The sequence below is a fragment of the Plecotus auritus genome (genome assembly GCF_963455305.1).
Source record: "Plecotus auritus genome assembly, chromosome: 7".
Lineage (NCBI taxonomy): Eukaryota > Metazoa > Chordata > Mammalia > Chiroptera > Vespertilionidae > Plecotus > Plecotus auritus.
The window spans coordinates 42,785,385-42,797,114 of NC_137774.1; the positions used below are offsets into that span (position 1 = coordinate 42,785,385).

General features: G+C 45.8%; 1 protein-coding gene across 1 annotated transcript; it reads left to right on the forward strand.

Annotated features, from left to right (window-relative positions):
• Positions 1–3,005: 3,005 nt before the first annotated feature.
• SCIMP (SLP adaptor and CSK interacting membrane protein) lies at positions 3,006–11,027 on the forward strand (the record flags this gene model as incomplete). The annotated part of the gene is made up of 4 exons (XM_080678764.1): positions 3,006–3,174; positions 5,269–5,332; positions 8,968–9,041; positions 10,819–11,027. The coding sequence occupies 4 exons, from the start codon at positions 3,006–3,008 to the stop codon at positions 11,025–11,027; spliced, it is 516 nt and encodes a 171-aa protein (XP_080534890.1).
• Between the last annotated feature and the right edge of the window lie 703 nt (positions 11,028–11,730).

Sequence of the window (11,730 nt, forward strand, 5' to 3'; positions counted from 1 at the left end):
GGGTGACCTTGGGCAGGTCACTTCACCTCAGTTTCAGCTCTGGTGTGGTGGAAAGGAGAGTGGAGGTGAGGCTGAGATGAGGGGAGAGATGGGAAAGCAGTTGTGGACTGAACACACTCGAAGCATCTGATGGAAAATCAAATCCACACGATCTGTCAGAACAAAACTGCAAAGTGACCTATAGTTTCACTTTCTGTCGTAATTTCTTTGAACTTGAAATCTGAGCTGTGGCTTTTCATGAAAGTTACACCATGTGGTTGATTGACTCTTTTTTCAGTTTTATCAAACTAAATGCTTCAAAAAATCAAGTAACCCAGAGGGTTTATAGTTACAGCCCCCCCATTTCCCCACTTTCCTCCTTCCACCCAGTCATGCTCCTCAGATGCAACGGCTTTGAACTCTTATATCCTGGCATTTATTTCTAGCGCTCTAAAGAGATGTTTATGTTGCTTTGTGGAGAAATCCTTCAAAAGTAAGACAAAAAGACAAAGAGAACAAAAATAGGAGAGGAAAATTAGACAAAGAGACTCACATTTGTATATGTGAAAAGAGGAGAAAAGGGAGAGAAGAAATCCTATTTATCTGTCTATCCACCCACCTATCTGTCTATCAGGTTCCCCAGAGCTAAGAAGGTAAGATTCAATAAAAAATAATAAAATTTTTTTCAAGTAAGTATTAAAAGGATTTCTTTTTTTTTTTTAAAGTGAGATTCCAATTTAGATTTGTTGAACAAAGAGGCCATGCTCTGATACGTGGCAGCATCTTCTTCTCTAAAAAAAATATTTTTTATTGATTTTAGAGAGTGAGGAAGGGAGAGAGAGAGAGAGAGAGAGAGAGAGATCAATGAGAGAGAAACATGGATCAGCTGCCTCCTGCAGCACCTGGGCATGTGCCTTGACTGGGAATTGAACCCTGGCAACCTCTTGGTTCATGGGACAACGCTCAACCAACTGAGCTACGCTGGCCGGGCACATGGCAGCTTCTTACGTCCAGTGCCCTGTGACCTCACTGAGCCCTGAAAAACCCACTTTCACAGCCCCCATTCAACGTCAAGTTTCTATTCTCCATGGTTTCTTTTTCCCTTTGTTCTTCTTCGTCTATTACTTTCCTTTGTGCATCCTGAAGGGTGATCTACAACAAACTTCTCCCTAGTGCCTGCCTGGCAGACGAGCTATCCCTGCTCTCTGGTTGTTGACACTTTGCTGTCTTAAGAGTAAATCCCCAGCACATTTACCAACATGGATAAATGACAAAAACAACATTGAGCAAAAAAGGAAGCTGCGGAATGATGAGTATAGCACAGTGCTGGTTATGCATGGCCAGTTTTGCCACACATAAGTTTATTAATAGACAAAGAGCACTATATTTGAGTAAGCCAAACCTTCATTAAGGAAACGAAACAAAATTTGGAACTGAAAATCCAAATTGTAATATAACAACTTCATAGATGACCACACTGTGCCAGTAATGCCCATTTTTAAATAGCAAGCCAAGTCAGAAGGTCTTCGTAGTGAGAATGGCTTCAGCAGCAGCCTAATTCTGCCCCTGTTCCTCTGCCACCCGCCTGGGTCCCTGTTGACATTGTTAATATTATTCAAAAGCATGCATCAGGCCCTAGCTGGTTTGGCTCAGTGGATAGAGCGTCGGCCTGTGGACTGAAGGGTCCTGGGTTTGATTCTAGTCAAGGGCACATGCCCAGGTTGTGGGCTCAGTCCCCAGGAGGGGACGTGCAGGAAGCAGCTGATCAATGATTCTCTCTCATCATTGATGTTTCTATCTCTCTCTCCCTCTCCCTTTCTCTCTGAAATAAAGTATGAATCAGAAATGGTGCTACATCAGCACCCATGGTGAGCTTCCATTGGCTAGATGGTGACAAGGAAGCTGATTCTCACATAACCAGGATATTCTAGGATCTCTCCCAGGCCTCAAGGATCATTTCTAGTTTAATATCCAAATGAACTGTCAGAGTGCTCATTCCATGGGTGAGGGGAGCCCAGCCCCTCCCCAGGATCTCCCTGAATTCCTGGAGGCCACTCCCAAGTCCATCCTGCTCCCACTGTCACTTGGGGCCTGGCAGCCACTGTTCTCTCTGCTTGCCCCTGTGTCACCCCTCGCTTGGAAACCCGCTGCACACATGTCGTTTTTCCCCAGGTTCTGTTCATACAAGCCCTTGTTGTGCAATTTAATGGAAGATTTTATTACAAATCTTCTGTTTGGGAACAGAAGAGTACAACCATTTAAGAGTGAATATTAGACAGAACGGTCCTACAGAGGCACTGGTCACTTTCCATTGTGGAACCTTCCTAATGATACCCCCCCCCCCATCTAAAGAAAAACTCTCACAATTCTCTCTCCGTGTTGTGAATTAAGCCCATGTTGCCTGTTTGATATAAAAACAACTGCATGGGGGGCGGGGGGTAAGAGGGGAGAGGTAATCAACCAAAGACCTTGTATGTATATATGTATAACCCATGGACATGGACATATGGTGCTGAAGGCCTTGGGCAGGGGGCCTGGAGGAAGTTAATGGGGGGAAAAGGGGGACATATGTAATACTTTCAACAATAAAGATTTTTTTTTTAAAAAAAAGACACAACTTTAGAAAAATAGAAAAAAAGAAACCTGCATGGGAGACATCTGTAATACTGTCAACAATAAAAGAAAAATTTTTTAAAACTGCTGTCAGTTATTGCTTTAAATGGCATTTCCCCCTCCTACTGCATGTTTGATGATATATATATATATATATATAAAAAGCAGTGATTGCATCTTCCATTTCTGGAGTGCCAAGTTAGTCCAAATCTTATTCTAACCCTCCCAAATCCCCTGAGAAGTCATAGGCCGCATCCCTCCCATATTGCAGACAAGGACACAGAAGGTTAAAGGACTTGCCTGAGGTCTCCCAGCTGCTAATCAGCAGGGCTTGACTGTGAGCCGGTGCCTGCCTGATCCCTAAGCAGATGTGTCCTCACAAACGTGGTAGGTAACTGCCCCACCACCCTAGCATGCCTTTCACTCATGCTTCATTCCTCCATCTCCATTCTCCTCAGGAATCCACAGCAATGGATTGGTGGAGGGACAATTTCTGGATCATCTTAGCTGTGGCCATCATCATCGTCTCTGTGGTCCTGGGCCTCATCCTGTTCTGTATCTGTAGGCGTTTGCTCAGACAAGGTAATGGCCATCTCACCTGGGCAGGTGGAGGGGTGTTTATAAGTGCATTAGGGATCCTTTAGAGCAAGATTAGTTCCAGGCCTGTATGGGCTGAACTTTGGATTAAGTGTGGTGCATTCTGGGTTTCAGCTCGAGCCCTGCCACTAACTTGTATCCTTGGGTCTCAGTTTCCCCATCTGCATAGAGAAGGGAGGGAGGTTAACTAATGGCCAAGGACTCTTCCAGCCCGAAGGGCTTGGGTGAAGGCAGAATCTATTTGGAGGCTCACTGTGCTCCAGGGCTTTCTCTTCAGTAAGCTGCTGATCACAGCACCTCATCTCTGAGACGGGAAACAGAGCACTGGTCTGTGTAATGTCAAAACTGCCTTGATTCCAAACCCATCAAGCTGTACACCTTCAATGTGTATAGCTTTCCATATGCCAACCATAACCGCAATAGGTGGTTTTTAAAAATGGTCTTGAGGCATGAAATATAGACTCGATTTATGATCAACTGGTTTGTCTACCATGATTGCCTCCTCTAAGATCATACTCTGAATTCTGGTATTACCCACCTTAGCCAGAGGTTCCTGGCATCCTCAGACATAAATAAGCAGCTTCCTGGAGGTTGGCACTTACTGTAGATTAAATACAAGTGGTTTTCCATGTTTATATTCATCACCAGAAACATGAAACCCTTGGTTTGGTGGTGTGTTTTCTTGAGGTCGTATCCCTTTACATAATGTCCTAAACCTGGAGGACCCCTGAGGACGGTAAATACAAGTCCAGCCACTTTCCCCAGGAGCCCCTCCAGGAGGCACTGACCTCCTGCTGCATCTGGACAAGCCTCAGAATCCTGCTTACCCCAGTGCTGGAATGTGAGGGCCACACAAAAAGTGAAATCTTGTCATTCTTTTAATCTCTTTTTATTTATTTCATTTTTTTTTTATTAATTTGAGAGAGGAAGGGAGAGGGAGGGAGAGATAGAAACATCAATGATGAAAGAGAATCATTGACCAGCTGCCTTCTGCACTGGGGATCAAGCCCACAACCCGGGCATATGCCCTGACTGGGAATCGAACCGTGACCTCCTGGTTCATAGGTCGATGCTCAACCACAGAGCCACACTGGCTGGGCCTCTTAATCTCTTTTTAGAGATGAGAATATTAAGATTCAGCAGGAGGTGAAGCCTTGGTTGACGTCTCAGAGGGTTGGTGGCAGAGTTGGGAGCAGAACTCAGGCCCACTGAGCTCCCAGTTTAATATTCTTTTCTCTCTACCCCTTCATGGTAATTAGTTATTTTATTTCATTTTTTTAAGTAATTAGTCTTTTTAATACAAAATGTATATTCTGGCCCCTGTAGTCCTCTACTCATTTGCCTTCTTAAAATGTCTCGTTCTCAGATACAGACAAAAGTATACTCCTGAACAAAAACTTTACCTCTTCTTTTATCTCGACCCACTTTTATTCACAAGCAGTCTATAATTAATAACTTACATGCCCAGTGCATCACAAATGACAAACTGCTTTTCCCATTTTTTATGTCATTTCCTCCCAACTGCACTTTTGCTTACTCATTTGACCTGTATTTCTGAATGCCAACTGTGTGCCAGGCGTAGTACCAGGCAACAAGGAAATAAACACAGCCCACGTGCTCTTGCCTTCATTGGATTAGCTCAGCCAGCCTGGGTTAAAGTCCACCTCTACCAATTTTTGGCTCTGTGTCCCTAAATCTGTTTCTTCCTGGTGGTTCTTCCAAATGTCCCGAACCAGCCTGGGTTCTGAGGATTTTTAAACTGTAAAATCACAACTTTTTTTTTTCTTTTCTTTTCTTTTTTTTTAAATATATTTTATTGATTTTTTTACAGAGAGGAAGGGAGAGGGATAGAGAGTTAGAAACATTAATGAGAGAGATACATCGATCAGCTGCCTCCTGCACATCCCCTACTGGGGATGTGCCCGCAGCCAAGATACATGCCCTTGACCAGAATCAAACCTGGGACCTTTCAGTCTGCAGGCCAAAGCTCTATCCACCGAGCCAAACTGGTTAGGGCTTTAAAATCACAACTTTTGCTAATTCTTCCTAAGTGAATGATGTTGTTGTTTTTTTCCTTAGGAGGGAAACTGGACATTGCTAGACCCTTGAATCAAAAGCCTAATGATGAAGAAATGATGTATGAGTAAGTGGGGGAATCCTTCTGCTTTTTAAGTCTGAGAACTGCCTGCTCACTTCCACTCCTGGGCCTACGCTGCTGTGCCAGTGTTAACGCCTGCTTTTCCTTTGCAGCCAGTGAAATGTCATGTCTGCCAATTCTCCCCACTTTAAGGAGCGATGTCTCAGGGCTTTGGCGGTGTCTCTCTCTGCTCCCCAACTCCTCTCTCATGTCATCTACTTTTTCAAATATATATATATTTGAAATATATATATGTGTGTGTGTGTGTGTGTGTGTGTGTGTGTGTGTGTGTGTATGTATACACACACACTAGTGGCCTGGTGCACAAAATTTGTGCACATTAAAAGGGGGACCCAGAGTCAAGTCCCTACCCACCCACATGCGCCTCAAAATCACATGAGACCCAGACCCGGCCGCGCCCCCCCCCCCCCCCCCCCCGCCATTGGGCTAGATCCAGACCTGGCCAGTCCCACCCTTGTCAAGCCCCACTGGGCAGGGGGCGCAGCCTCAGGTCCCCCGTCAAGCCCTGCTGGGTGTGGGAGGGCGTAGCAATCAGGTCCCTGCTGATTGCTCCTTAAGACTCCTTAAGGGAACTTGGCCTCAGCTGTGGGTGCAACCATCTTTGTGATGGAGTGATGGTCAATTAGCATATTCCCTCTTTATTAGATAGGATATTTCAGAGAGGAAGAGAGAGATGGAAACATCAATGGTGAGAGAGAAACATCGATGGGCTACCTCCCACACTCCCCCTTACTGGGGATTGAGCCTGTACAGCCCAGGCATGTGCCCTTGACCAGAATCGAACCCAGGACCCTTCAATCTTCAGGCCGACGCTCTATCCACTGAGCCAAATCAGCTAGGGCTGTAATCTACTTTGATAGAGGTCATAGGTCAGGTTCTGGGTTCTGGGTCCCCCATTCAGGGTGAGTTCTGCCCTTCTTTTTTGAAGTGGATTACAAATATAATTCTCTAAAAGCTATTGCACTGAACAAAAACCAACTTCACTTTTGTATTTTGTAATATCGTTGGGGCTTTATAATTGCTATCTATGGTGGGGTCCCCCAGACCACCTTTAGGTTGGAGGATTCTCTAGGAGGACTTACAGGACCCAGGAAAGTAGTTATAGCTATGGTTATGGGCTATTACAGCGAGAGGACACAGAGTCAAATCAGCAAAGGAAGCCTTGGCCCTGGCTGGTGGCTCAGCTGGTTAGAGCATTGGCCCATACACCAAAAGTTTGTGGGTTTGATTCCCGGTCAGGGCACATACCTAGGTTGTGGGTTCAATCCCCAGTCTGGTGCATACGGAAGGCAACTGATTGATGTTTCTTTCACATTGGTATTTCTCTCTCTCTCTCTCTCTCTCTCTCTCTCTCTCTCTCTCTCTCCCTCTCTCCTTACCTCTCTCTCTAAAAAAAAAATAAAATTAAAAATCAATAAAAACATATCTTCAGGTGAGTGTTAAAAATGACACACCACTCCCCCCCACCCGCCAAGAAAAAAATCAGCAAAAGGAAAAAGTCACATAGAGTGGAGTCCAGGAGAGACCAGGCACAAGCTTCCAGTTCCCCCTCCCGGTGAAATCCCATGGACAGCGCTTCATCCTCCCAGCAATGCACTGTGTCAGCCTGTGCGAAGCACTGCCAACCAGAGAAGCTCACCTGAGCCTGGATTTCTGGGGTTTTATTGGGCATCAGTCACATAGGCGTGGAGCGCCCGTATAACTACTTTATCAACTCAGCCTCCAGCCCCTCCGGAAGCCAAGCCGATACAGCATGACCCGAGGCCCTTGGCAAACACTAGCAGGCAGGCGTTCACCGGCAGTCACCTTGTTAGCATAAACTATCTGGCTGGCCCAAGGCCACAAGTACACAAAGTCACTCTTATCAAGCAGAATATTTCGGGAGCTTAGAGGTTATCTCCCAGGAGCTGGTCAAGGGCCAATCCTTTCTTTGGAATGTACACACTGTCTGAAACACAATCTAGGCTCTACTAAAATGAATTTTGTTGCGGCTCAAGGGGTCCAGCAAATAACAGGCCTCCTCCCCCGCCAGCTCTGGTCCATGAGGAGTAAGACCAATGTGTCATGCGGTTAGGTAACAACATGTTGCCTTTACTGAGGACAAGACTGGCATTGCAGACTGTGGCGCTTCTCCGTGGGCAAGTGCCTTTTCTAATTCAAAACCAGGAGACGTTCCTGCTCGGGGCACAGGCAGCTCGGCAGCAGCTCGGGTCTCGCCCGCAGGGCCACCCTTTCTCTGAATGGCCAACACCAGAGCAGAATACTTGCTTTCTGCATTCAGGCCTGCTCCGGAGGAGAAAGTGGGAACAGCTGGACTTTCCCCAAATTTAGGAGTCAGGTACATTCCCCTCCTCTCCTAGGAAGAGCCATGGAGGGGTGGAGAAAAGGCCACTGATGTAACTCTCGCCATGTGTCCCTTTCTCCACTCCTCCGCAGCCTAAACTCAGAGGAGACCAAAACTTCCTCAGAAGAATCTAGTACCAGTTTGAAAATCGAAGTACAGAGAGAGGAACGGGGTCTAGGTTGGAGTCTACCTTTTTGTTGAAACTTCTTAGAGCAATATGAACACAGAAAATTGCACACAGTAAGAGTACAAGTCAATACAGTTCCAAAAACTGAACAGACCCAGGTAGCTGGCACCCGGCTTTTTTAAAAAGTTGCCAGCACCTCAACATCTTATATTCCCTTTCAGCCATTCTACCGCCAGGATAACCACTATCTGAAATAGGATAGGTTAGTTCCTTCTTGTTTTTAGGCTTTATATAAATGGAGTTACACAGTGTGTATTATTTGGTGTTTGGCTTCTTTTGCTCAGCGTTTTGTGAGATTCACTGTGTGTGTTTACAGATTGTTCATTCTCACTGCTATAGAGTATTCCACTGTGAGAGGGTACCCCTGTGAATTTATCCATTCTACCGCTGATGGGCATTTGGGGAGTGTCCAGTTTGAGACGTTATGACTAGTGCTGTTATGAACATTTGGACGAGGATATGCAAGCATTTCAGTAGGGTATATGTCCAGTAGTGGCATTGCTGTCACATGTTGCGAATCAAAATAGAGCTGGTGCTTACCTCCGCTCTTCACCAGCTCAGGGGAGCCCAGGACGGGGTGCTCCATGCTCTGTTACAGTACTTCAACGCCCTTCCCTCAAACCCAGCTGCTCTCTGGGCTACAGGAAGTGGTTTCTTTAGGGTGCTGGCTACAAATGGGGTATAAGACCTAGAAAGGGCAGGTAATGCTTCCAGGTTTCAGGGACCTAGATTTGAATGCTCAACCCTGTCCACTTTCCTTGACGTTTTCCTTTCAGTCCACGGACAGCAGGCATGGTCAAAACCAAACACCAATGCCCTAGCTGGTTTTGCTCAGTGGATAGAGAGTCGGCCTGCGAACTGAAAGGTCCCAGGTTCAATTCCGGTCAAGGGCACAGGCCTGGGTTGTGGGCTCGATCCCCAGTGGGGGACTTGCAGGAGGCAGCTGATCCATGATTCTCTCTCATCATTGATGTTTCTATATCTCTCTCCCTCTTTCTTCCTCTCTGAAATCAATAAAAATATATTAAAACACACACACACACAAAAAAAACAAACCCCAAACACCAACCCCTTTTTCTTTCTCCCCAGGAATGTTCTCGATCAATCACCAGGTCAGTTGCCCCCTCTGCCACCTAGAGGGTTGCTTTCTCAACAAGATGCCTGTAAGTATATTTTGCTGATAACAGTCCCATTTAAGGTAGGGTAACAAATTTATCCAGGTGTCTGAGTTGGCTCAGGCTGCCCATAACAGTGTACTATAGACAGGGTCACTTAGACCATAGGAACTTATTTTCTCCCAGTCCCAGAGGCTAGAAATCCAAGATCAAGGGGCCATCTGATTTGGTTTCTGGTGAGGACTGTCTTCCGGTTTGCAGATGGCTGCCTTCTCTATGGCTACCTTCTTGCTGTGTCCTCACAAGATGGGGAGAGCTCTCTGCTGTCTCTTTTGATAAGGGCACTAATCCTGGTGGACCAGGGTTGTAGCCTTATGACCTCACTTAACATTAATTACTTCCCTGCAAGCCCCATCTCTCAGTACAGCCACACTGGGATTAGGGCTTCAACACACAAATGTTGTGGGACATGAGCCTTCAGTCTAGGATTTGCAGCTGGCAGCAACCTGTTCAAAAAGGATGAATAAGTGTAAAAGGGTTAGACTAAGTACCAGTAGCCTCCATCAATATTCACATTCAAATCCCAGCTCAGAACATGAATAAACAGAACCGTGGGGCTGTCGCTGGGCCTCTCACCCTTCTCTCAGAAAAACTGCCTGGTTTCCTTGACTGGAATGTTATTCCTTGAGTTCTTCAGGCAGCTGGCTTTGCCTCATCCTTCAAGTGTCATCTCACATGGCACCACCTCAAAGAAGCCATTCCTAATTACCCTATCTAGATGTTAATGTTCTTTATGAAACCAAAAGTGTCTTATGTAGTTATTGTTCCTTTGTTCATTTATCAGTCTCCTCCACTAGCATATAAGCTCCAGGAAACAGGAACCTTTCTGGTCTGGTTCACCCCTACGAACAGTGTCTGGAGCTCAGTAGATAATGAGTAAAAACGTTTTACTTGGATGGATAAATAATAATATTAGCTAACATTGATTTGGCATGCACTGTGTGTCGGGCCCTGTGCTAAGCCCTTTATAGGCATCATCTCACTTAATCTTCTCAACAACTCTAGGAGGCAGGTACGTTATTATTATCCTCTGACAGGTGAGGACACTTAGACACAGAGAAGTTAAGTGACTTATTCAGGGTCACACTGCTGGAGCTTGAACATGAACTTGGATCTGTCTCCATGAACTCAGATCTAATTGCAGAGCTCTGCAGAAAAAGAAATGGTGGCAGTTTTCCCGGTTCTCTGAGGAAAAGATGAGATTGTGGGCCAGGCAGTTCCAGCTCCCATGAAAAGTGGAGCTGAGCTGTTTTGTCATCCTTCCTGTAGCCACTTTGGTCCTTTTGCTATGTACCCATGCTGCACTGAGTTAACCTTTTGAAACACCATTGTTCCCTTTTCCTTAGCAGGGAGATTCATACATGAGCAATTAGCAATCATTCAAGAAAACAGTGTCAGTCATTGTGAGGGATGTGCCAAGAAGGAAATATGGTTCGTATCACTTCCTTATGAGAATCAGGATCTGTAGACACAACCTTACTCACTTGGTTGGTTTCTGGTCAAAGTTTCTGTTTCATGGTTCCCACTGTAGTGCAGTCTTAGACAGAGGAATGTGGCAGTCAAGATGTCTGACCAATATTTGTCATTTATTCACTTGGGGATCCTGAGACCGTGTCGTGTCTGTGCTTCAGCTTTCTTTGTAAAATGGGGATCTGGTCCACCAAGAAATGAAAAGACTACCCATGAAAACCATGCTAAGCCACTTGGTCAAAAACACATACATGCACAAGAGCTTTGCATCTAAGGACCTCTGTGTGTATTCTAGCCCCACAGGAAACCCCAAGTGAGCCACCATCGACATACTCATTGGTAAATAAAGATAGAAATGTGAAGACAGTTTCCATCCCAAGCTATATTGAGCCTGAAGGTGACTATGATGACGTTGAAATGCCTGCAGCTATGGAAAGCCATCATTTTGAAACAACCGTTTCTTCTTTTTGGCAAGCTGAAGAGAGTTCACACAGCTTATTTTAAGGCCATCAGGAATAGTTGAACTTCCATGTGTCAGGTCCCAGAAGCAGTGGTAACGTTGTACAGCTCTGTAAGATAAACACTCTCTGAACCCTAGCAATGAAGAAGTGTTCTCGATCAAATGACTGCAACCAGAGAAGAATGCGGCTGCTCAACCCTGAAGACTGAGTCAGGCCCTGAGCTTCTGTTGAGTGAGTGTCCACAGGAAGGACTGCTGGGCTTCATGGCTCCCAGAGGGGAAAGCCACTCTGTTCTCGGCCCCCTTCCCTCTCTCCTTCCCTTCTTTGTATGGGTCTAAGTGATCTTCAAGCTTGGTGTTGACTGTGCAGAGCCTTTCAAGTTCCCAACCCCAGCACCACCTCTAGGAGCACAAGGTCTTGTCTCTACCGGCCCCACCCACCTCCTGTGAGAGCATCTGTGGTGGTAGTTGCATTGCGGCTGAGCGCTCTTGTGTGCAAGGCACCACGTCAGCCTTGCAAGTTCTTCAAGGGTGGGCAGTGCTTTCTGTTCTTGTGAACCCTCCCCACCTACACACACCTCAAACCCCAGTGTTTCTCTATGACGTTACCAGGCTGACCATAGAGATTCAAGTTCTCACCCAGATTTTTTCCTGTGCTTCCCAGTTGCACCAGAACAATCAGCAAAGGACAGATGTTACACCACTGGCCTAAAATAAGGTGTCATTTTGCCTTATGTATAGTGGGCT